This window comes from Oreochromis niloticus, linkage group LG8 (assembly GCF_001858045.2).
Source record: "Oreochromis niloticus isolate F11D_XX linkage group LG8, O_niloticus_UMD_NMBU, whole genome shotgun sequence".
Taxonomy (NCBI): Eukaryota; Metazoa; Chordata; class Actinopteri; order Cichliformes; family Cichlidae; genus Oreochromis; species Oreochromis niloticus.
This window is the reverse complement of record NC_031973.2, coordinates 17,948,337-17,974,054: the sequence shown is the minus strand read 5'-3', so window position 1 is coordinate 17,974,054 and position 25,718 is coordinate 17,948,337. Positions and strand designations below refer to the sequence as shown.

At 39.8% G+C, this 25,718-nt stretch overlaps 2 protein-coding genes across 3 annotated transcripts in view; one reads left to right on the top strand and one right to left on the bottom strand.

Annotated features, from left to right (window-relative positions):
• Positions 1 to 25,718, bottom strand: part of LOC100701335 (protein tyrosine phosphatase receptor type H) — a 574,626-nt gene that overhangs the window by 138,900 nt on the left and 410,008 nt on the right. The gene's annotated exons all lie outside the window — the stretch shown is intronic.
• On the top strand, positions 1,571 to 24,466 carry LOC109203256 (transient receptor potential cation channel subfamily M member 4). Its single transcript, XM_019362641.2, has 29 exons — positions 1,571 to 1,929; positions 2,025 to 2,321; positions 3,340 to 3,401; positions 3,489 to 3,666; positions 4,068 to 4,254; positions 5,387 to 5,556; positions 5,893 to 6,070; positions 6,291 to 6,355; positions 6,455 to 6,694; positions 10,041 to 10,143; positions 10,237 to 10,358; positions 10,557 to 10,853; positions 10,976 to 11,077; positions 11,178 to 11,306; positions 12,147 to 12,276; positions 16,529 to 16,674; positions 19,515 to 19,627; positions 19,714 to 19,830; positions 19,955 to 19,995; positions 20,134 to 20,366; positions 20,910 to 21,025; positions 21,319 to 21,451; positions 21,600 to 21,774; positions 21,939 to 22,104; positions 22,200 to 22,381; positions 22,669 to 22,801; positions 22,892 to 22,964; positions 23,724 to 23,817; positions 23,990 to 24,466. Exons 2-29 carry the CDS (start codon positions 2,226 to 2,228, stop codon positions 24,019 to 24,021), a joined length of 3,813 nt encoding a protein of 1,270 aa, XP_019218186.1. The 5' UTR covers positions 1,571 to 1,929; positions 2,025 to 2,225; the 3' UTR covers positions 24,022 to 24,466.

The following is a 25,718-nucleotide window of genomic DNA, read 5'->3' as shown; positions in this document are numbered from 1 at the left end:
GAGCGTGGCCCAGAAATGGTACTGGGACAAAGCCAATTAAACTCAAATGCTGCCAAATCATAATGATAATGCCATTCCTGAGTTCCCATCTACTGGCAACCAAATATCTCTAGATGTTTGTATGATGAGTGAAATGTTTAGTCACATTAGTCAAACTTATTTTATAAATGTGTCAATATTTAAATATGATATACAATAGGATCAAGTGTGTGGTGTTTATATGTAGTTTTAAAGGAAAATAAATAATTCAGGCCTGCAGGTTTAAAGCCTGCGATATATAATGGGGCAAAAACGTATTTAGTCAGCCACCAATTGTGCAAGTTCTCCCACTTAAAAAGATGAGAGGCCTGTAAGGTATACCTCAAATATGAGAGACAAAATGAGAAAAAAGAAAATCACATTCTTTGATTTTTTTAAAGAATTTATTTGCTAATTATGGTGGAAAATAAGTATTTGGTCAATAACAAAAGTTCATCTCAATACTTTGTTATATACCCTTTGTTGGCAATGACAGGGGTCAAACGTTTTCACAAGGTTTTCACACACTGTTTCTGGTATTTTGGCCCATTCCTTTGTACAGATCCCCTCAAGAGTAGTGATGTTTTGGGGCTGTCGCTGGGTAACACAGACTTTCCACTCTCTCCAAAGATTTTCTATGGGATTGATATCTGAAAACTGGCTAGGCCACTCCAGGACCTTGAAATGCTTCTTACGAAGCCACTCCTTCATTTCCCGGGCGGTTTGTTTTGGGATCATTGTCATGCTGAAAGACCCAGCCATGATTCATCTTCAATGCCCTTGCTGATGGAAGGAGGTTTTCACTCAAAATCTCACGATACATGGCCCCATTCATTCTTTGCTTTACACAGATCAGTCGTCCTGGTCCCTTTGCAGAAAAACAGCCCCAAAGCATGACGTTTCCACCCGGATGCTTCACAGTAGGTATTGTGTTCTTTGGATGCAACTCAGCATTCTTTCTCCTCCAAAAACAACAAGTAGAGTTTTTACCAAAAACTTCTATTTTGGTTTAATCTGACCATATGACATTCTTCCAATCCTCTTCTGGATCATTCAAATGCTCTCTAGCAAACTTCAGACGGGTCTGGACATGTACTGGCTTAAGCAGAGGGACACATGCCGTGGTGTGTTACTGATGGTAGCCTTTGTTACTTTGGTCTCAGCTCTCTGCAGGTCATGCACTAGTTCCCCCATGCGGTTGTGGGATTTTTGCTCATCTTTCTTGTGATCATTTTGACCCCATGTGATGAGATCCTGCATGGAGCCCCAGATCAAGAGGGATTATCAGTGGTTTGATATGTCTTCCATTTTCTAATAATTGCTCCCACAGTTGATTTCTTCCCACCAAGCTGCTTACTTATTGCAGATTCGTCTTCCCTGACTGGTGCAGGTCTACAATTTTGTTTCTGGTGTCCTTTGACAGCTCTTTGGTCTTGGCCATAGTGGAGTTCAGAGTGTGACTGTTTGAGATTGTGGACAGGTGTCTTTTATGCTGATAACGAGTTCAAACAGGTGTCATTAATACAGGCAACGAGTGGAGCCTCTTACAGAAGAAGTTACAGGTCTGTGAGAGCCAGAAATCGTCTTTACGAAGTTATGCTTAAGCAAGTGGAATCCATGCACATATTGGGCTAAATTTCAGCTGAATAATAATTCTAATAATGATTTTCTTACTGAAATTGGCCTTTAAAACAAATATATTTGCCTTTGCATGATTCCACAGATTACTTCTTGTGGGCGTGAGCACCACAGAGACACATACCTAACAGTCTCTGTTGCAAATGCGTGATATTTTTAGCTCCCAATAACAATTAGAGAACATAAGTATGGTGAGCTGTCTGTCTGCTACAGTGGTGTCTAAATGTGTTATTGAGGGTGTTCAATTCCCTCACATGAGGTGCCAGTGACCAGGTAACGTGATGAGGAAGGATTGGAATAAACACTACACCAGCTCAGACTCTGTGTCTGAGTAGTGTGTGGTTTTGACTGGCTTTTCCTGTTTTCAGAGTTTGGAGGAACTGTTTGCCTCTGTGAAACCACACCCATACCTTAGTGCTGGCTGCACCTACTTTTATTGTGGACACTGAGAGACGTTAGTGGCAGGGAATAGGGTTTCAGCAGTAAGCCACAAGGTGAAGTATGGTCAGAAAAAGTCACTTTTAGTTCTTCTGCACACATTTCTCACTGAACTCAACTGAAAGGGAAGCATGAATGACACAGAAGCAAAAGGAGAAGGAGGGAGAATAGAAGAAGCAGGTAGAGATAACAACGCAGACATTATCTGCCAGACTGAGAAGAACCAGGTAAGTCAGCTTTTGCTAAAATCTTTCAGCTGCTGTTAAGATATCATGGTGGCATGTCGGCTAAAGCAAAACAAAACAAAACAAAAGACCAACAAAAAACCCCTACATTTAAAGATTTTTTTAAAAAGTGCAAGCTATACTTGAAAAATTCTTACAATGAAGTTCCAAGTAACAGTGATGGTGAGCCGCCCACAAACTTCTTGGAAAACTACACGCAACACGCTTTTCAAACGTGCTCGTGAACAAACATCTATTATTTTGGCTGCAATTTGTTGATAAAAAACTTGTCTAACTGGTTGATCGTAAAACAAGCTTTAAAAAAGTAGAAACAGGTTCGGTGCAACATTTCTATAACAGTTCACTGACTTTTACTTAACAGAAAAAAATGGAAAGCACACTTATGTCTACTAGTCTACATACAGCATCCTAAACATAAGCATGTAGTTAAGCACTTCATCATGTTTACTAATAACGTTGATGATGGCTGCATTTCATTCCATTTAGCTTCACAAAAAAACAAAGCTTTTGTGAAACAATGAAGCTTTCAAAGCAACTGTGCTATAATTATATCAAGATTTAAAAAAAATTTCTCACACTCATCTCCACACTGACACCTGCTATTTTCGCAGCTTGCACACTGAAAAAAGGCTACTTATCACAGAAAGAAATATATACACTACCAATAATTATGATCAACACATATTTGGGAAAAATAATTGTTCAAGTAAGGGAAGAAAAACGTTGAGATTGTTAAAGACAGCAATCAGTAGCTGTAAAGACAAGGTGCTTCAGCAAAGACCTTTTTCTCTCTCCAGCTGTTAAAATACGTAAGCCTGTTTTAGTTGCGCAATAAATACCAAGGCTAATTTAAAAGCTTAGTACAAAAAACATGTTTTTTGGCTTGTGGGTTGTGTTTTTGTACTACAGATTATGTGCATACACAGACTCACTGTTAGACTAGGCTCAGAAATCTGTAGACGTTCATCACTATTTAACAACATTTTAAAAATCCTTTCAGAGTTGGATCCCCAAAATCATCAAGAAACGAGTGTGCAGCATCTTTGTAGAGGATTCCCTCAGGTACTGTGACCTCTGCCTTTTGATAGTGACATGTCTGTATTTTAAGTAGGTTGTCTTGGTGATGTTTTATGCTTCCACCTCTCTCAGTAATGGTGCATTGTGTCAGTGTGGGGCTGCGAGAGATGACCATGCCTCTGTGGCTGTTGGAGACCATTTCAGCACAGCAATGTTGAAGCACTGGGAAAGTGCGGAGCACTCCTCTGAACAACCAACTGATGCCTTTGGAGAGGTGCAGTTTGCAGGAGCCAGCAAGAGGCACAGCCATGTGGGTGCTTTTCTTTTTGTCCCATAATGCTTTATCTCTACAGTTTTTGAAAATGTGAGCACGTTATTAAAGGAAAATTCCTGTAAAGGTGGGTTAAATAAAAATCAAGATAAATCCGGAGCTCTGGTAGTCAGTACTTTGAGTTTTCCTGAGCTTCAACCTACTACTGCTACACCTGAGTAAACAAAGTCAATACAGATAAAGTGACAAGATTAAAACTCATAAGAACTCAATGTTGAAACAGGTATCACTGCCACTTTACAACCCTTTTTTTTTTTTTTTTTACATTGACTTTCCTATAGTTTGCCAGACAGTAAAAATGAGTCTGGGCTCTTATGGGTCACTCTTTCAAGTGTCATTTTCATTTTCTAAGTTCTAATTCATCAAATCTGTAAACTTAGTTCCTGCGCCTGTCATGGAGCACTGAGCCTTCGGTGGTGTACAACATACTGACAGCCCAGTCAATATGGGGTCTTCCTGCACCCAACCTGGTTGTTTCTGTTGTGGGTGGAGAGGGCAAGACACAAGTGAAGACCTGGGTACGGGAGGTCCTCAGACAGGGACTGGTGAAAGCATCACAAAGCACAGGTAAAAACTTTATGCATCTGTGTCAGTGCCTTACAAACTCATCTATGATGTTAACAGTATGATTGGAATTTCTGTGAGCTGTTTGCTGAAATAGTTTATTGTTGGTTAGCAGATGCCATCATATTTTCAACACAGTTCCCTGTGCCATAAAAAAAATGTCTAAAATACTCTCAACGCATGGCTTACCTGAACTTAGTTTCTAGATTTTAAAACTGCATAAGATGTATCAGATTCTGTTCATCTGGAAGTAGCATTTTGAGCTTCAAAAACAGCTGAGACGCTTCCTTATCTGGATAATTGAGCATGCATCAAGATATACAAGTTGTCTTAATGCAGTCACATAAAATTGCGATAGTGCATTAAAGTAGCAATTGTACTCAATTTTACCCAGCCTCACTGAGGAGTACAAGTACATCCAAATGAAGGTAAACATGACCCTGGGTAAGGCTTAAAATGCAGCAATATGAGGATCTGCTCCCACACTGGCCAGTGGAAGGACAAGGACTCCATCAGAGGCCACGCCTCTCAAGGCCTTTACACCTGGAGGCTGGAACTGCCAGCAATGCACTCACTCATCCAATGTCTGAACTGCCAAACATAATTTCCGTTGTGAGAGCAGGAGAATGTCTGGTGAAGTTATCGGCAAGAGTATGCATAACCCTCCTTGACCCGGGACGTGCAGGTAGACCTTGATCACAAACTGCTCCTTCCAACAGAGATAATAACAGCTTATCTCTGGCCAGACCCCATCTTGTGGCCAGAAGATGCTATGCGTCCTGGAACACACCTGGCATGTTAGGTGTTTTTGTTGTGGGCATAAAATCAAATGCACTTAAGACAAAGAGTGCCTACCCAATGTTCCCAATAAAGTAGTTTCCTCCCCTAGCACTCAAGACACCAAGATGGAAGCAGTAATGATTGCTCAGTGGATTATAAGGTCTAATAAAGCATACTATGTTACTCCCTGGACCCTGGCCTTAATTTTTGTGCACCAATTGTGATTTTCACTCTTATATTTTACACAGCATCCCAACTTTTTCCACAACTGGGGAAACATTTAGTGACATGTCACAGTAATCTACGTAGTATACAGCTTGAACCAGGCCATTTACCATTTATCTGTTTTCCCCAGGTGCATGGATCCTAACTACAGGCCTGCACGAAGGTGTTGGCCGGTGTGTTGGACAGGCGGTGAGAGATCATGCAGCTGCAGCATCTTCAGTGTCCCTCAACAAGGTGGTAGCGTTGGGCATTGCCCCGTGGGGCCTCGTGGAAAAGCGAGAGCAGCTGGTCAAACCTCAGGTAGTTAAGACATTACACATTGAAACATTTTTCATAGCATTAAAAAAAATCATGTTCACCTTTATTGTCCAAAAAAAGCTCCATTAAAGATTTGATTTATATTTGTCTTTTTAATTGTGTTTTTTGTTTTAGTTGCTTATAATTAATATAAACAGCCTTTTATGTGTCCCAATTTTAAATGACTAAGATTGTGTGGATTTTAGTGCTCAAAGTAAGGTAAATCCATGCTTACCGTGCTTCATTTCCATAGTCTTGGGACCAGACTGTATTTGCATCTTCTATTGAAACACATATAAGTAAAGAAACACTAGTATACCCGATTTTCTACTTCTGCAGGGGAGCTTTCCTGCAAAGTACAATGCCCCAAATGCATCACAGGACTCCTGCCCCCTGGACAACAACTACCAGGCCTTTCTGCTGGTGGACGATGGGAGTGTGGGCCGCAGAGGAGGAGAAACGGAGTTCAGAGCCAGACTGGAGGAATACATTTCCCAGCAGCGCACAGGCAGAAGGGGTGAGAGATGGCACCATAAACTTTAAAGCAAAATATTATATTACGGATTCTGAGGGAGCTTAAGGGAAGTTTTATCTGAATACTGATAACACGTTGTCAGCCCAATATTTTCCACTCATTTTTTTTTAGCTAAAGTTAATTGAAAGTTATTTGTGTTTAATTTAACAAAAACATTTGATCAAGACTGGAAGATGCTAAAAATTGTTGTATCTTTTTTTAGGAAGTGGCAGCATTGAAATCCCTGTCCTTTGTATGCTGATATCAGGCGAAACAGACATGCTGAAGGTAAAGTCTGCTTTATATGTTCATTATCACAACATTAATTGTGACTTACTATTTAAATTGTGTCAATGTTTCATTCATGGTTTTTGTAATGTCTGTCAGAGAATGGATCTTTCATTAAAAAGCTGCATCCCCTGGCTGGTTCTGGCTGGCTCAGGGGGCTTGGCTGATTTCCTGAGTGATGTCTTGGAGAACTTGTCTTCAGCTCCAGCTGTGCTGTCCTCTGGTGAAGGCAACAGCGAGGCTCTTAAAGCTCCCAAGGTGGATCTTAAAGACAGAGTGGCAGAACGGTTTAAGAAGCATTTTCCTTCAGAAGCACAGACTGACAAACTAGTTGAGCAGGTGAGTGCTGAGAACAGATGCACTGATGCACTGCACTGCATTTACTAGCCGGAGGAAACACTTTCTCTCTCTGCGTATTTATCAGCTACAGACTAGACTGTGGTGTATTTTAGCACTGATATTGAGTACTAAATCTAAGTATTTAGCTTGATCTTACTGTCAATGTGTCAGGATCACAATTCCAAGTTTATTCACATTATATTTTTTAGTGTAGTAATTTAAAAATTACTTTCTCAATTCGTTACAAATTGTTGAAACTCCAGGCTGTTATTTGTTTCACCTCAGTGACAAAAAGTTAATTCACTCACAAGCTGTGAAAGTTGTTTTTATAGAACCAAATCATATATGCAAGCTTATAAATGCAACTGATCAATCAGCACTAGCCCAAAATCAAAATCTAATAGCCTTAAAAAGTACTGTTTACAATAAATTAATGCATTAGTGTTCAGTGTGTTTTAGAAACATGAAACAGGGTATTCAGGCTTTTGCCACTGGCTGCTTTTTCACTCATTTGCAGTCCAGTCCTTGTATCTGACCATTTTCAAAGATGGTGTTGTGCAATTTTCAGTTAATAAAATCTGCAACGCGATCAGCTGTGGCCAAGCTTTTTAATTACTGCATGGAGGAAGGCTAACACGCATCAAACATCACAGTTCTACAGTCATGAGAGCTCTGCCCTTGAGACGTTGCAGGTCTCTTTTATACCTTAACACACACACAACTCCTGTATCTTACAGTTGCAACAGTTTTTTTCTCACCCGCGCTGTTGCTGGCCAGAGAGCGACTCCCACTATCTTTCTCCAGGAAGCATCTGGCGCTGGCCTCCCTGGGAGTTTTATACAGTCAGCAGATAACATAGTTGAGCAGGCTACTCCAGGTCATATTGACCTTCACTATTAGTAATTATACAAAGGAAAAAAGATTTAAGATAAGGAAGCCATTCAGTGTGAGGCGTGTTTATCAAATCTCATCATTAAATCCATCCGCCAATGTTTCCAGTTCAGTTTCTGTAAAAGAACCATTATCAGCGATATTGCTAGGGATGAAGGTACACACGCATCACCAAACATCACACACACTCCTTTGTGCCGTTCTATTTTACCATGTCCAACTGTGCATGGACTGGTCCCTGCTTCCCGCTTAAGATTTCTGATCAGCAGCCAGTCTCAGTCTGGAGTTTTCAACCTTGGGATGATTTCTTCCAGCAATACTCTGTCTACTGCACCTGTATCTCCTTTACTGGAAGGAAAAACTTCTAACTATTTTGAAATCAACATTTTACTTTCTGTTCGGTGAACTTTACTTGTGGGATATCAAAAGCTTATCTGTACTAACTGTAGAGTTTTGATGACTGTACATGAATTGTTAGTCACACAAATCATGGAAAAATCATAGAAAAGTAAACCTCCTTGTGACACATGGTCCTTCCCATGTGTCAGTTTACCATAATTAGGAAAATGAGATAAAGTAAAAGTTAGGTACATTATTTCTTAGACAATATCAGAGCTTCTCCTCTGGAGTATCTTCGCTCCAGGCCAGTAAACCTTTGTTAGGAGATGAAGTTAGTGTGGTTATCATGTTAAGGGGGATCTGTCTGGGGATCTCCTCCCATGTAGTGAGAGGAGGCCTTGGCTTTAGTGCTCTGCGTCTGCACTGGGTGAGGTCCCCCTCCCACGGCTCAATTGGCATTTTAGGTTATTGCGGTGGGTCCAGCTGCAGCAGTGGTGGGTCAGGGTCAAGTCAGGGGTGGGAAACGGGACGACCAGAGTCCAGGTCAGCCTTGGCTTTCAGGGCCTACAGAGCAGCTTGCAATGGCACATAAGGAGAAGAACAAACTGGTGTGGGTGAGCAAGAAAATGATGCGTTGTTTGCTGTGTTATACAGAGCGGGGCGCAGACTTTAAGATACTCGGCCGACCTCCCGTGAGCCTCTGCCCCAGAGCCATTAGATCCTTTGTCTAGTTAAGACGTCAGAAAATTGCTTTGGACTGAAGCCCAGAAACTTGCGCCACTCTTCCCCACCCTTTGGCCAAACGGAGAATTCTCGTGACTAATAAAACACGCTGGACACTCAGTCACAGTCATTTCTTAGCATGGTGTGCAGTGTGCCCTTAATAAAATTTCAAGAAACTGGACAGGTGGAGGACACTCATTATTATTAATGAGCTTTTTAAATGTTTCTTTAAATTGAATTTTCTGGTTCTACCCTTCCTCCACACTCAGAGTGGAAAAAATTTGAGTAATAAAATAAAGCTGTAAAAAATTTTCCTTAGCTGAGGTGAGTCAACATTACCTGTTGTTTTATGTGGCACGTTGTTGACTTATCAGGTGTTGGCACCCTGTTCCTGTCACGGCACTTGGTTTTGTGTTTGATTTGTATTGCTTGATTATTGTTATTCATGATGGTTTTCTGTTCATGTTATGTTTGTTGCTTTTAGCTTATAGTTTCAGTCACTGTGTCCTCCCTGTGTTCCACAATTCATATCCCGTGAGTCATGTCTCAGTGTCAAGGGCGCCATACGTCATACATCATATTTTACTTTGACAGTGTCGTGTCCTATGTTAGTGTGTTCAGTTTTGCTTCCCTTTGTCTTGTTTTGTCTGGTTAGTCCCACCTGTGTTTTTACCTGTTCCCCACCCTCTCATTATTCTGCCTGTGTATTTAAGTCTTCCCCTGTTTGTTGTCGCAACCTCTACGTTGCTGTGTTTTGTGTGTAGTTCCATGTTCTCAGGTCAAGCCACTAATGACCAGGAGTTTCTTAGTTCTAGTTCATGTTTTGTTGGTTTCTTTAGTATATATTTGTTTTGATTTTAGTTTGTTTCTCCGGGCAATAAAGGTGCCGCCTTTAATTAAGTGTTCCTTCTCTGAATTTAGCAATAAACTCTGAGAGTGAAATCTGAGTTTCATGTACGAGAACAGCTGATAAAAGACTATGTAAAAATAGACATTTTATATCAAATATATCAGAACAAGATGATTAAAATGACTCTGTATTCCCTTCTGTTTTGAAGAAGAAAAATAAAATATTTAGACAGCACTGACATGGATTCATATTCCTTGGTCCACTGGATTAAAATGGAGACTCTGCTCTTGATTTGTTTCCCTCACGTGCACACTAAACTCCAACAGGAAACTCAGATTTGGCAAGCTTGGAGTTTGTTTTTTATCTAAATTCAGAGTATGATAGTATTAGAGTGTGTGTTGATTAGCTTATCTGTCATAATAGGAATTTATCCTACCTAACCAGAACACACAGGCTGTGCAATTTAATCTTTTTCTAAAAAAAAAAAAAAATTGTGATTATGTCTCTGTCATTCCTGTTCCCTTTTCCATCTTCTGTCTCCAGGCTTTGAACATTTACCAGAACAGACATTTGATTACAGTCTACCATGCAGAGCACGAGAGTCCAAATGACTTTGACACAGTCCTGCTTAAAACACTCGTGGGAGGTATGTAAGTAGGCTGTAATTTTGCAAAAGAGCTGTAACGTACACTTTTTTTAAATCTTATTTTGATTTTTGTGTTGTCTTTGTGTTTTTCAGCAAGTAAGCAACATTCATCAGTTGAGGACAACCCTTATACTGATGAGCTGAAACTAGCAGTAACGTGGAACAGGGTTGACATTGCCAAGACTGAACTCTTCAATGGAGAAATCCATTGGAAGGTGAGGAGGGAAAAAGACATCACACAAATGTCTCATGGAAAGAAGAATTCATACAAAACATTACATTATGCAGCCTACTGTGACACTTTTGACAAATAAATCACTGATTTATTTGTCAAATCAGATTTATGGAGGAATATTTGTCATAAAAAATGTTGACCTGTCTTAAAACATGATCTTCTTCCTCCAATCAAACAGTATAAAGATTTGGAGGACTCAATGACAGATGCGCTGATCAATGACAAGCCCCAGTTTGTTCGGCTTTTCACTGAGAATGGTTTGAACATCCTGGAGTACCTCACTTATGGCAGGCTGGAAAGCCTCTATCGCTCTGTGCCAGATGGGACCGTGCTCTATCAGCTGCTACAGCAGTGTCTAGCAGAGCGGCTGGCAATGGTGGAGCGTCACTCCCCATCAGAAAAACAGAATTCATCCACAAAATTGTTGAAAGATAACAATGAGGATGGACCAGTGAAGGAGGTCACCCTTTTTGAGGTAAGTTTGGGAATCAAAGAGATTCTGTGCTTTTTCATTAATTATGCTCAAATAGATTAATAAAGAATGTGAAGAACATCTGATACTGTTGTGCTTATTGTCCCACCCACATGTTTCCTCAGGTGTCAAGGGTCCTGGAGCTGTTAATGGGTGATGTCTGCCAGCCTTTCTACTATCAACCTTTGAGATTAGAGTTCACTTCATCCAAAGGGACAGCTCTGAGGGTACTCTGAACTTTTCAGAATATGCACACAGTGTTCTTGTGGTTATAGCATTTCTTTTTCATGGTTGACCTGATAAGTATTATTTCTTCATTCATCAAAGCGAGCCAGTAAGGTTCTGCGTGGACGTTGCAAGTATCAGGACTGGCCCTGCCTCGATCCCTGGGCTTCTCTCTTCCTCTGGGCTGTTCTGCAAAACCGCAAGGAGATGGCCCTTTATTTCTGGGAGATGGTAAAAGCTCTGAGACAAATTTAAAAAATGTTTTAGTTGTGTTCAGCTGGTTTAAAAGCCACAGTCAAGATACAACTGGTTTCTCTAGTGTTAATAGTTCAGGAGTGGTGCTTTTCCAAAAGGGTTATAAGGCGATTACTTAATAATTAACAGAAGAAAAAAAGGGATTAAAAAAATATTGGACATTTGTGAGAATGAGATGCAGCTAGTGCTATTTGTTACATGTGTCGTTAATTACAATGTACTGTTAATGATTATTTTATGATCTAAGCATTGATTATATAAAATGTAAATCATATGATAACATATGACATTATGTCTTATCACAATGTTAAATCTTAATCTAAAAGCAAATAATTACTATAAAATAATCAAATTGAATTGTGAACTTGCTATATTTAAGCATTTAGTTTACTAATTACTGGTAAGCCATGGCTAGCAGCAACTATTGAGTAGATGTTTTCTTACACACTCCAACTTTGTGATCAGAGTCAGCAGCTAGTGATAATCCTTTTTTTTAGCCTGCAGCCTCTGCAAATGTTACATAGTTGGGCATGAACTAGCACACGAGATGCTGTAGGTTCTATTCCAGCTTGCAGTAGATCTTGTGAAAAATAGCAGTAGAACTATAAATCTAAAATACATGTATATAGTACCTTTAAGTAAATTGCTAATATCACCAACTTAGACTTCATGCAGCAAGTAGATGTGTTAATGACTGTCTGTCTCTGTGCTGTACCACTTAGACTACTTCAACGGAACGAACTGAGATAATAATGCAGACAGTATTAGATACAATGAATTTACTTTTTGCATCCGTGTCTTTGCTTTACTTTCCAGGCAGGTGAGGCAGTCCTGAGTGCTCTTGGTGGCTGTAAAATACTCAGAGAACTGTCCAAACTTGAGATAGAGAATGAAACCAAACTCTCCTTGAAAGAGCTGGCCCAGAGGTTTGAGAACCTGGCACATGGTGAGACCTCAGAAACAGTTTTCCACTACTGTTCATGTTATGATTATTTGTTATCTACTTTCATAATAGTTTCATTAAAGTTTTTCTTTTAACAGCTGATGTAACACAATTGTAGCAAAACCTATCTAACACTTTACACAATAGTAACTAAAAATTTCATTACAGTAAATATCTTTCTGAATGTGCTGTAGCTAAGTTTAAGGATATAGTTCCTCCAATGTCATCTTCTTCAATGCTAGAGTACAGAGCAGCTACTTAACCCTGACTCCCACAGAGGTGTGGGAGAGAAGTGTTTGACTCTTTAATATAAGTCTCAAATATGCAGCTTAAAGCAGATAACTTGGGAAGCTGGAGAGGAAATGGCATCTCAAACACTTTGAAGATCTTCATTTAGCCTGGAAAAAATGTTTTATGTTCTGTAAAATCCCTCCATGAAGTTCTTACTGTTCATCACTGATTGAAAAAATAAGAACAACTCCTGGTTTCTTTTCAGCACTGTAACCAGACTGAAAGAGTCACATCTCTGAGCTGAATATTTCTTACATTTTAAGGAATACATAAAATTTGAGATGATCTAATTTTAACCATTTGAGAAAATATAAAGGTTCATAACCATTTCACATATGTAATTATGTACATCTATGTTGAATACTACAGATATATATTTGGACTTCAGCTGAGCATTTATTAGACCCCATTCCTACAAGAGTGTTCAAATATTTCCTACCATTAATTAAGTCTTTGATGTTAAATATGATTATCCCATCTCTATTAATCATCTTTGAACAGAAACAGGATTATTGGAGGTTATAAATGATCTTCTCATATTCTCTGACAATGGACTCGTCTCTGTGGTTGCTAGAACTCAAGAACTCAAGAGAAATTCCTTTAGAATTTCAGTTGTATCCAAAAACGATTAACAAGAAAAGTAACTAATGGGGCGATAAAATCAACAGCTAACTTCAAAAATTAAGTCTCCAAATTGTTTGGACCTGCTGATTTTCTAGTATCCAAAAGTTTGAGGTCTGATGCTGTCACCAGGCTAAAACTAAAGGAGTGGCTGGCCACAGAATTATCAGAGAATGCAGCTGAGAAATGCTCATAAGAAATATTTACTTTCTCCAACAGTGTGCCCGATATTACAAAATGTTCATTAAAACAACCAAGCATGTCAGCCTTCTCATAAATATGATGCAAGTGTTTATAAGGCATGGGGGAAGCGATGTGCCAGTATTATCACCAGACAAGGACTTTATTGTTTTCATAAATGTAAAGAGGTTTTTGAGATTGTTTGAAGTCTCTATAACAAAGTGATCAGCTTTGGCTTTTCTAATGGCAACTGAGAGATGAGATGAGATGAGATAGCCTTTATTTGTCAGTTGCAAGTCTTTTGCCCACAAAATGTGTATGTACAGGGAGTGCAGAATTATTAGGCAAGTTGTATTTTTGAGGAATAATCTTATTATTGAACAACAACCATGTTCTCAACGAACCCAAAAAACTCATTAATATCAAAGCTGAATGTTTTTGGAAGTAGTTTTTAGTTTTAGCTATTTTAGGGGGATATCTGTGTGTGCAGGTGACTATTACTGTGCATAATTATTAGGCAACTTAACAAAAAACAAATATATACCCATTTCAATTATTTATTTTTACCAGTGAAACCAATATAACATCTCCACATTCACAAATATACATTTCTGACATTCAAAAACAAAACAAAAACAAATCAGCGACCAATATAGCCACCTTTCTTTGCAAGGACACTCAAAAGCCTGCCATCCATGGATTCTGTCAGTGTTTTGATCTGTTCACCATCAACATTGCGTGCAGCAGCAACCACAGCCTCCCAGACACTGTTCAGAGAGGTGTACTGTTTTCCCTCCTTGTAAATCTCACATTTGATGATGGACCACAGGTTCTCAATGGGGTTCAGATCAGGTGAACAAGGAGGCCATGTCATTAGTTTTTCTTCTTTTATACCCTTTCTTGCCAGCCACGCTGTGGAGTACTTGGACGCGTGTGATGGAGCATTGTCCTGCATGAAAATCATGTTTTTCTTGAAGGATGCAGACTTCTTCCTGTACCACTGCTTGAAGAAGGTGTCTTCCAGAAACTGGCAGTAGGACTGGGAGTTGAGCTTGACTCCATCCTCAACCCGAAAAGGCCCCACAAGCTCATCTTTGATGATACCAGCCCAAACCAGTACTCCACCTCCACCTTGCTGGCGTTTGAGTCGGACTGGAGCTCTCTGCCCTGTACCAATCCAGCCACGGGCCCATCCATCTGGCCCTCAAGACTCACTCTCATTTCATCAGTCCATAAAACCTTAGAAAAATCAGTCTTAAGATATTTCTTGGCCCAGTCTTGACGTTTCAGCTTGTGTGTCTTGTTCAGTGGTGGTCGTCTTTCAGCCTTTCTTACCTTGGCCATGTCTCTGAGTATTGCACACCTTGTGCTTTTGGGCACTCCAGTGATGTTGCAGCTCTGAAATATGGCCAAACTGGTGGCAAGTGGCATCTTGGCAGCTGCACGCTTGACTTTTCTCAGTTCATGGGCAGTTATTTTGCGCCTTGGTTTTTCCACACGCTTCTTGCGACCCTGTTGACTATTTTGAATGAGACGCTTGATTGTTCGATGATCACGCTTCAGACGCTTTGCAATTTTAAGACTGCTGCATCCCTCTGCAAGATATCTCACTATTTTTGACTTTTCTGAGCCTGTCAAGTCCTTCTTTTGACCCATTTTGCCAAAGGAAAGGAAGTTGCCTAATAATTATGCACACCTGATATAGGGTGTTGATGTCATTAGACCACACCCCTTCTTATTACAGAGATGCACATCATCTAATATGCTTAATTGGTAGTAGGCTTTCGAGCCTATACAGCTTGGAGTAAGACAACATGCATGAAGAGGATGATGTGGACAAAATACTCATTTGCCTAATAATTCTGCACTCCCTGTATTGCACATTTTTTACCAGCATATGCTTTTGGTAAATGGTAAATGGACTGGTTCTTATATAGCGCTTTTCTACTCTTCTGAGCACTCAAAGCGCTTTACACAACTTGTGCATTCACCCATTCACACAAGCACATTGTTCTAGGTGCTTTCTAAGTAACATTCACACTCCGATGGATGCATCGGAGAGCAATTTGGGGTTAATATCTTGCCCAAGGATATCTGGCATGCAGACTAGGGGAAGCCAGGAATCGAACCACTAACCTTCCGATCAGTAGATGACCTGCTCTACCGCCTGAGCTACAGCCACCCATGTTTAAATGCATGTTTGTGTTAAACAAATATGCATGAGTGATTAACACATTTATTTTATCCAGGCTTGTCTACAGTATCAGTCTTTATTTTGGCATTAGCCAGGCTCTACTCTCTCATCTTCAGCTTGTTCACTACAACTCTCTACTCTTGACAGGCACATGTAAAGGTGACCATATTTCTCCTAGTCTTGGCTCATTTACACTGGCTTCCAGTACGTTCATGAATTGATTTTAAGATTTTATTTGTTGTTTTTAAGTCTCTAAATGGATTAGCTCCCTCGCACCTCTCTGATCTTTTAACTAAAAATACTCCAAACAGAAATCTAAAGTCAGCTGATAGGTTGCTTCTGCTTGTTTCCAGAAGCAGGCTAAAACACAGAGGAGACCGGGCCTTTGCGATTTTTGCTCCTAACCTTTGGAACAGTCTGCCCCTTCAAGTTAGGACATTTGAAAACGCATATTTACTCCCTAACTTTTAATTGTGACTGATTTTTGTTTTGTTCTTTCTGTGTGTGTTTGGTTTACTTTGGTCAACCTGTGTTGCTTTTTAAAAGTGCCTATGAATAAATTGATTGACTGATTGGTTGATTTCCTTCTGTGTTGGACTATTGTAATTATTATCAGGTTGTCCTAAAAGCTCCATAAAAACCCTTCAGTTTATTCAAAATGCTGCAATGAGAGTACTGAAAAGGAATACTAAAAGAGTGCATATGTCTCTCATAGGTTCTCTTCATTGGCTCCCTGTTAAACCCAGAATTAAATCCTTCTCCTTACATACAAGAGCTTTAAAAAATTGGCCCCATCATTTCTTCAAGATTTCAGAGTACTTGCTCATAGGGAGTTACAAGTTGGGGTTTTCTTTGTGTTATTGTAGGATCTTTACTATACAACATAAAGCACCTTTAGATGACTATTCGTGTAAACTGGCAGTATATAAATAAAATTGAATGTCATGTTTTGTCTCCACTTTACCTCAGATATTTTCAGCTCTTGCTATCGGAGTGATGAACGCCGATCCTTCACCCTACTAATTAGGAAGTCTCCTGTCTGGGGTCACAGCACCTGTCTTCAGATGGGTGTGAGTGCTGACGCTCGGCTTTTCTTCAGTAATGATGGCGTACAGGTGCGTTAGATTTTTAACCTTTTTCATCCATGTTTTTTTCCCCCCCTGTCCTGTATGGCAGTTTAGCTGAATTGCAGAATCAGAATTGTTCACTGAAGGCCAAAAAGTGCCAAATAAAACTTCACAAGTACAGTATTCCAGCATTTGCTATAATTGCCCACTTGATAGTAATATTTTATTAGAGCTTAATTAGGATATTCTTTATTTTGGATTACTACAAACATAATGGACAAGACCGGGGAATGGAAAAGAAAAGAAAGAAAGAAATTGAACTTGGGGAAAAGCACCAACAAAAGCACCAACAAAAAAAACAAACAGCAGAGAAACCACAGCAACAACCAACATATGCATAAATAACAATGAAAAAGTTACTAAATAGCACACAGTATTGATATTGTAAGATATTTTTAGATGCAGCAGCAGCTCAAGATGGTGTGTGTCTGTAAGTACCCATAGGTACATCCAGGTAAGGAAATCGTGAACACCCGATTCTATTCATCTGGAGAAACGTTTTGTTGCTCAACCAAATGACTTCCTCAGTCTCAGCTGACTGCAGGTTTCTCAAACCCTATAAACAGCACATTTGAACAATAACTGAAACTATCACAGCCACAGAAACAGCAATTCAAAACAACAACATTGCAGAAGTGGAAGCAGAGCAACTACGGACAAACGTTTTCAGCCTGTCTCAGCAGCAAAGCCCTCAGCATCCAACATCAGCATGGAGGCGAGGAAGGCACTCGCATCACTTAGTAATGACAACAACAGTCTCATCCTTCCAGCAGACAAGGGTAGGTGCACAGTATTGCTAAACCAGAAAGACTATCATGAGAGAAGTTTGTCACTGCTCAGTGATGAAAATACTTATGAGCCCCTGAAATGAGACCCAGGAAGTGGCTACAGGAAGAGGGGGATAGATTGCCTGAAGCTGTTAGAACAAGACAATGCTATTGACCGGACCTCATACCACAGGCTGTACCCAGGGGAATCTATACCAAGTCTGTATTGTTAACCAAAGATACATAAACAGGATGCACCTTTAAGGCCGATTGTCTGTATGATCAACTCGGTCACCTATAACATCTCTAAGTTTCTGGCTTCGATCCTCAACCCGCTGGTAGGCAGCTCTGAACACCACATCCAGAACACCCTGGATTTTGTTGAGAAGGTGAGAGATGTCATTATGGAGGCAGATGAAACAATGGTCTTGTACGATTTTACGTCTCTTTTCACTTGTGTTCCAGTCACTGAAGTATTGGAGGTAGTTTGTAAGAGATTGCAGGATGACCCCAACTTCAGCAACAGAACCACTCTCAGCATCGACCAAGTGTGTTTGCTTTTGGAACTGTGTCTTAATCCTACCCTGGAATGCCACCAAGTCATTGGTTCAGGTGTGTGGATGACACCTGGGTGAAAATCAGATCTCAGGACGTACCACAATTCACAGATCACATTAACTCGGTGGACCAACACATCAAATTCACCAGGGAGGATATGAAAAGTGGCAGGTTAGCCTTCTTAGAATGTGAGATTTCCATCAGTAATGGGGGACATCTAAAAGCTGATGTGTACCGTAAACCTACGCATACGGATCAGTATTTAAGCTTTGACTCTCATCATCCACTGGAGCATAAACTGGGTGTCATCAGGACGCTACAACACAGAGCGAACATCATCCCCACTGACACAGCGGCCAGGGAAGCAGAAGAACATCACATCAAGAAGGCCCTGAGCAAATGTGGTTATCCCAGCTGGACTTTTGTCAGAGCTGGGAAAGCACCTAAAGCAAGCTCCAGCCGATCCAGGAGAGAAGGACAACCGCTGCCTAAGTGAAAACCTGTAGTGATCCTGTATGTGTCAGTAGTATCGGAACAGTTGAGACACATTTTTTCTAAACACTACGTCTCTGTGGCTTTCAAACCCCAAAATACGCTGCACCAAAAACTGGTCCCCCGACACAAACAGAGTAACATAGTGTACGCTGTTAAGAGTCAGGAGGATTGCCAGGATTTATACATCGGGGAAACCAAACAACCTCTGGCGAAGCGGATGGCACAACACAGAAGAGCTACCTCGTCAGGCCAGGACTCTGCAGTCTATTTACACCTACAGGCCAGTGGACACTCTTTCGATGATGAGGATGTGCACATCCTGGACAGGGAGGAACGCTGGTTTGAGCGCGGAGTCAAGGAGGCCATTTAGGTGAAAACGGAAAGACCATCTCTGAATCGAGGGGGGCAAGGGTACATCTTTCGCCATCAATGCTGTGATTGCAGCAATTCCCCAACTCTCTGTGAATGGTACTCACGGCCATTGATCAGTGGCCTTTGATCAATAAGCTTCGATCAGTGGGTTTTGGTCAATGGTCATGAGAATTTGCATATTAATGATCAAGGAACTGACCTCCCAGCCCATTGTTCCTTCAGTGGGCTGGTTTCAGTCATTATGCAAATCTACTGTTTATAAGATTGTGGAAACCTGCAGTCAGCTGAGACTGAAGAAGTCACTTGGATGAGTAAGGAAATGTTTTTCCCACTGAAAATGCTAGTCCAGATGAACAGAATAACGGAAACCAGCCCACTGAATGAACAATGGGCTGTGAGGTCAGTTCAGTATATATCTGCTTTGATTATACAGTTCAATCAATACATATACACTACCTATAAATAAGACTATGCAATGCACAATCCCTTTCATGTACAGTACAATAATTTAAATTACAAAAAAATTAAATACAAAGTAAAAATGGCAGGATTCTTCAAAAATAACACATCCTACCTTCATGTTGTGCCAGTGAGCTGCTGTTGATTGATAAGGACTCATTTTCTCTCCTCTTCCAGTCTCTGCTGTCCCATATCTGGTGGGGTGATATGAAGAGGAACACAGAGGTTTGGAAGCTCCTGCTCACTTTCTTCTGCCCCATCCTCTGCTACACCAATCTCATCTCCTTCAGGTTAAAGGCTTATTCTTTTCATATTAAAGGTTTGTAAATGTATTTTGATATTTATTTAAACATTTGCTACATATTTTACCTCATAGAAAACAAGATAATCAGTTGGAAGAGGAGGAGGGAATTCCTAATGAGGATGGGCCAGACCAGGACACTAACAGTCTCTATGGAACCACCATCTTCTCTTTGGATGACATCAAGCACCTGTAATATTTCTACTTGCACTCTTCAGTGTTAATCTGTAGAACATCAGTTTGTTGTTTTTATGTTTTTGCTTTGGATTAGCTAAAGTCTAACAATTAAATCAATTTTATTTTCGTCTTACACCAGTGACCTTGACTCAAAAGTTCACAGGAGTGGTACCATTAAAGGTGAGTCCTGTTTAAAGAGTCATCTTTAAATAAGTGTTGTCACTCCCTACAAGAAGAAAGTCTGACATCAGAAATTATTCTTGTTACCACATGCTGTCATTTAAGTCCTGCTATCTGCATTTATAATCTTTGATACAGGTGTACCTTACCGACCACCACAGCGTCCATTCATAGTGTCACGCTGGCGTCAGTTCTGGTTTGCCCCGGTCACCTCATTTCTGGGCAACGTCCTGATGTACTTCCTGTTTCTCTTGCTTTTCGCCTACGTGTTGTTGGTGGATTTCGAGCCCCCACCACCCTCAGGCCCAGGTGCTGCTGAGTGTGTGTTGTACTTCTGGGTATTCACCATCGTTTGTGAGGAGATCCGACAGGTGAGTGAAGAGAGACATCTTACTTAGAACTTTATTTCCCAGAAAGGTTTGGTAGCTATAGAAAATGTAAAGGGAAAAATTGAACCCAGTAACTGAACTTTTTATTAAATTGCACATAGGAGAAAGACAATATAACTGAAGATTTGTATTGCAATACAGTGGTTAATATGCTGCTGTGTCACAAGCATTAAATTCAGAATGGACATTAAAATAGATAAATACATTTTAATATTTGTTACTGACTTCAAATAACTTAAAAAATATAGTGAAGATTAAATAAAATTACATAAATTAAAATCTTATTCCTGTTGGGTTTTTACCCAGTCTTTAAAATGATACATATGTAGTCAATCATTTTACTTGAATCTCTTCCTTCCTTATTATGTTCCTTCTTTGCTTACCACATTAAATACACCTTCCTTTGAACAGCATACGGAGAGTGGTTTTCAGTATTTGGATATATGCCCTGGTGGCATATATACTATAGACTTATACTATAAACTTATAGTTTAGTTTGTTGTAATTTTTGTGTTCTTCTTCTAGTCAATTTATTTGGGGACGATGACTTGGCGTCAAAGGTTCAGACTCTACATTAAGGATATGTGGAATAAATGTGACCTCACCGCCATCAGCCTGTTCATTATAGGACTAATCTGCAGGTATGGACAAGAAATACAAAAAAGGAGAGATTACTGAAAAACATTTTCCACAATAATATTTTTGAATGAGGTTTTGTCATTGCAAAATTGTAAGAGGTTTAAAAGACTTGTGCTTGGTTTGTGTTTATGGATGTAGTGTGGCATAAATAATTTTCTTAACCCCTGGTCATTTAGTCCCTTAAGTTTAAAAATGTTTCTTCTTTAAAAACCAAATTTTACAGGTTAATATACAGGTTTGCCACCAGGTGGTGCTGCTACCTCATTGATTCAGCTTTACTGTGCTTGTGTTTCAGGATGTTCCACCGGTCACATGAATTTGGCCGAGATGTCCTGTGTTTGGACTACATGGTGTTCACCCTTCGCCTCATCCACATTTTTGCCATTCACAAGCAGTTGGGGCCAAAAATCATCATTGTAGGAAAGATGGTGAGAAAGTTACCATCAGTTGGCATTATACCAGTTGTAAAATTATAATGTTTATATATATATATATATATATATATATATATATATATATATATATATATATATATATATAATGAAGCAAACAAGATCACAATTTCCTCTTGTTCAGATGAAGGATGTCTTCTTCTTCCTCTTCTTCCTGGGCGTGTGGGTCATGGCGTACGGAGTTGCCAATCAGGCTCTGATCTATTCGTACGATCCAAACCCGAATCGCATTTTTCGGAGAGTTTTCTACAGGCCATACTTGCACATCTTTGGACAGATCCCTGTGGAAGAGATGGATGGTACAAGTGTTTGTGCAAGTGGCATAAAAATAAGAACATCTGTGTTACAAGCTGAAATCTGTTTTAAAATGCTGCACTTTCCTGGAACCTACTTTCATCACAGAAATTTGAAATTGAGTGTTACTGTAATTTTAACCATTTCTTACTTTTCCAATTTCTTGCAGTGGGTAAGGACTGGGATATCACTTGTACACACAATGTGACTTTGATTGAGAGCGGTGAAGAGCCGTGTAGAAATCATGAGAGTAACTGGATGGTAGTGATTCTGCTAGTCGTATATCTCCTGGTCACCAACATCCTGCTCATCAACCTGCTTATTGCCATGTTTAGGTAAAGAACCAGTCTTTTATTATATCTGAGGATGCATTCACAAACTGAATGGTTTGACTTGACTCAGTGGCTCTGATCTGCTTGTATCCACACAGCTACACTTTCTCTAAAGTGCAGGAACACAGTGACACCTACTGGAAGTTCCAGCGTTACAACCTGATTGCTGAGTACCACTCCCGCCCTTCTTTGGCTCCGCCTTTCATTATCCTCTCACACATCAACATCTTTATTAGGAGAGTTATTCGCAAAGTTCCCTCTGTAAAGATCCACCACTTTGGTCAGTATTGGAGTCAGGAGACTTGGTTCTTTATAAATCAAGTTATTCATTTAATACAGTTATTGCTTAATTACTTTAAAGTAATAAGTTTAATGAGTAATGAGTGAGAAAGTTTTTGTTAATCAGTGGCTACCATGTTATCACTCAGTTGCTCACTAAAAATGACAGTACAAGGCTACAATAATAGATTCTTTGAGTACTTGCTTGGTGAACTCAGTTTAGCAGTGATAAAAGCATGAAAACTGATTTGGAAGGTAATCATTTCAACCCTTTGTCTTTACTATCAGTGTTAGACTTGGAACCAAAGTCAGCTAACAGATTATCAACATGGGAAACGATTCAGAAGGAAGACTTCCTGACTGCTCGAATCAAGATCCAGAAAAGCAGCGACTCAGAAAGGCTCAAAAGGATGTCTACTAAGTGAGCACACCTTCATGCTCCACTGTAGCAGCATTATTTATTACTTTGTGACTCCATCATTCTGAAGTAAATGTATCTTTGTTTATATAGGGTAGATGGTGTGCTTAAACATCTGAGTGAAAGCAGAGACTTCGAACACAGGCTACGGTCTCTGGAGAATCAGGTAAAACCGAAGCTCCAACTTATCATTTTGTACCCTTTGAGTCATTCATGATACATACGTGGAGCTGCTGTGAAAGAGCATGTCTGCTCAGTTAAACTATTCTCTGTGAGGTTTAAAGCACTTCATAGCAGGTGGCAGTTGGCATAATACATTAAGAGGATGTTGAAACATAGAGAAAATACCTACTGTACAGCAAAAAGACAGTTTAATGTTGGTGACTGTAAGTAATTCTGTAGTAAGTACTTTTATGGATTGAAGAATGTCACATTAAAGAAACAGAGGCAGAACTTAAGCTAATCAACTTAGTGCAATCAGTTGTAAAAATAAATGTACGTGCAAAGACATGGTGTATTATATTATTTAGTGCAGAAAACAAAAGCTAATTCCAAAAAGATGTTTGAGAGAGGAAAGCCATTTAGGAACTGAACTCTGAGTGCTTTTATATAGCACTGGCACACAGGGACCAGGTTTTGCCACTTTCATGCTTGGAAACAGGACACAGCAGCCTCTCCAGTGCCTACAGGTGAGATCTGCCACATAACAGGCCGAAAGGAAGGCAGGGTGGAGTGAGTTTTCACCGAGAAAAGGAAAAAGTACAATTGTTTTCAAAGAAAAAAAGGCAATAGTTTTCCATGTGTGTCAGTTAAATGTTTTACAAGCCTCTCAAAAAACAAGCATTACATATTCTCATAGGTTTTCTCAAGTCGTCTTGACTCATTGACTCTTTTCTCAGATACACCTTCTTGTTCTTCTTTTCAGATCGAGTACTGCTCCAGTGCCCTCAACTGGGTTGTGGATACTTTAGCACAAGGAAGCACATTCAAACCTCCTCGACCCCCACCTGCATTACGAGGTACTTCACAGAACTTATGAAATTAGTTCTGCTTACAAAACAACCTGCATATTGAAAGGGCAATATTGCTTTCTCCTACAAACTCAGTTCCCTCGACGTTATTTTAAAATGCAGATTTTTTGCTAAAATTTGTCCCTCTCACTTGTCTTCTTCTACCTGTTCTTCTATACAGATGTGTTACCCTCCTCTTCCAGCTCAACTTGATTCAATGACACTTTAAATCAAGGACAATGTCTTCACTTCATACAAGTTTAGTAAAAGAAACAAAAATGGAGCCCGCTGCCTTTTAACAACCTCTGTTCAGTCTGCCACCGTGATTCTCACTGAACTGTGTTATCAACGCTTATAAACACTGAAATGAAAAAGGAAAAAAAAAATTGTATTCAGCATATGCCAGATACTGCAATACATTTATCATGTGAATACATATATAGTTAGGAAATGACATGACATCTTCATTGCTGTAGTTTTAAAAACACTTCTGGAATTTAAAATCAATGTATTCTAACGTAATCTGTAATAATGTCTATTAAGAGTTACATTATGAGCATGACAATACTTTTTGTGTTCAGTTACACTTTAAATATATGAGTCATATTTGTATGTCTGCATTACTGTTGTTTCTTAATAAAGTTAAATCAAGTTTTCATACTTAATAATAAATGAATTCTTACTAGAAATACAAAAAATAACCCTAGTTTAAGAATGTTTAAATATTTAGTTAGTATATTAACTACCCTGGCTGCAGGCGTATCATTGGATGACAGTAGTTGCTAAGAGACAGGTTTTGTTCCTTTTGCACAAAGCCGGGCTAGATGTTTACCTCTGTTTCTAGCCTAGTACTAAACAAATTAGCTATTAGCTCCTGATATACATTTACATTAATGTGAAGAAGAAAATGCACACTCTTTTAACCTCCTAGGACCATCACATTTTGGGTTATTTAGACCAAAATACTCAATTTTGCTCTACAAGGGCCTGATATCCACTTACGAGGACATTATACTGCTACTGTTCTATCAAAATTTTAAACGAATATCCTCATATGTGGCTCTTATTTTTCTTAAAAACAAAAATAAGGTAAAAAAAAAAAATCTGGTAATTCTTTGTTTTTACATTCATCAGGCCCCAATATGTCCAAATGTCTAAGAGAAATTAAAAATGCATGCCGTGGAAGAGTTCAGGTCTTAGGAGGTTAAACCTTATCAGGTTTTGCTTATCAGGACATGACACAACCCCAATTCCAAAAAAAGAGTGTAAAATGTAAATAAAACCAGTATGCAATGATTTGCTGGGTAGTTATAGACCAATTTCCAGTCTTCCCTTCCCACATTTCAAATGTCTTTTATTTTGAGCTTGAGTAGCATTTAGAGAACACAAGCTTAAGCATGTTTAGCTGTCTGTCTGCTATAGTGGTGTCTAATGTGTCATTGAAGGTATTCACTTTTACCACATCAGATACCAGTGAACAGCTAAGGGGATGAGGAAGTATTGCAATAAACACAAGCCTAGTTAAACACTGAGGGTTCTCAGTAGGAGCCATGCTGACACCAGCTGCCTTCTGGCAGAGGGTACAATGCCCCTCCCATGTTTTAAATGCAATTTAAGCAGCACGCAGCAACACCACATATGAATGGGTGGAGAGAGGTATGAGGTCTTCACACCCCCGTTCTCTGTTTGCCATCTGGGGCAGGGGCTGGGAGGGGGAGTTAGCCTTCTGGTCGGGGTCTGGGATGCTGGGCCTCCCTGCTGCTGCAGGACTAGAGGCGGCCTGCTTGTCTCCACTCCAGAGCAAAGGACAACATATCCTGGGTGTGGGGGCGGATTGCCCCTCTGGTGGTGATGGTATCTGGACCTGGGGGGTATAGAGTATGTTTGGGGAGTGTGAGTGTGTGTATAGT

Bases quoted from the DNA above. Each gene is read 5' to 3' on its own strand.
- LOC109203256 (XM_019362641.2), top strand. From the start codon at position 2,226: ATGAATGACACAGAAGCAAAAGGAGAAGGAGGGAGAATAGAAGAAGCA. The intron at 10,854-10,975 runs GTAAGTTTGGGA...ATGTTTCCTCAG, and splicing joins AGGAGGTCACCCTTTTTGAG to GTGTCAAGGGTCCTGGAGCT. The intron at 21,452-21,599 runs GTGAGAAAGTTA...CCTCTTGTTCAG, and splicing joins TCATCATTGTAGGAAAGATG to ATGAAGGATGTCTTCTTCTT.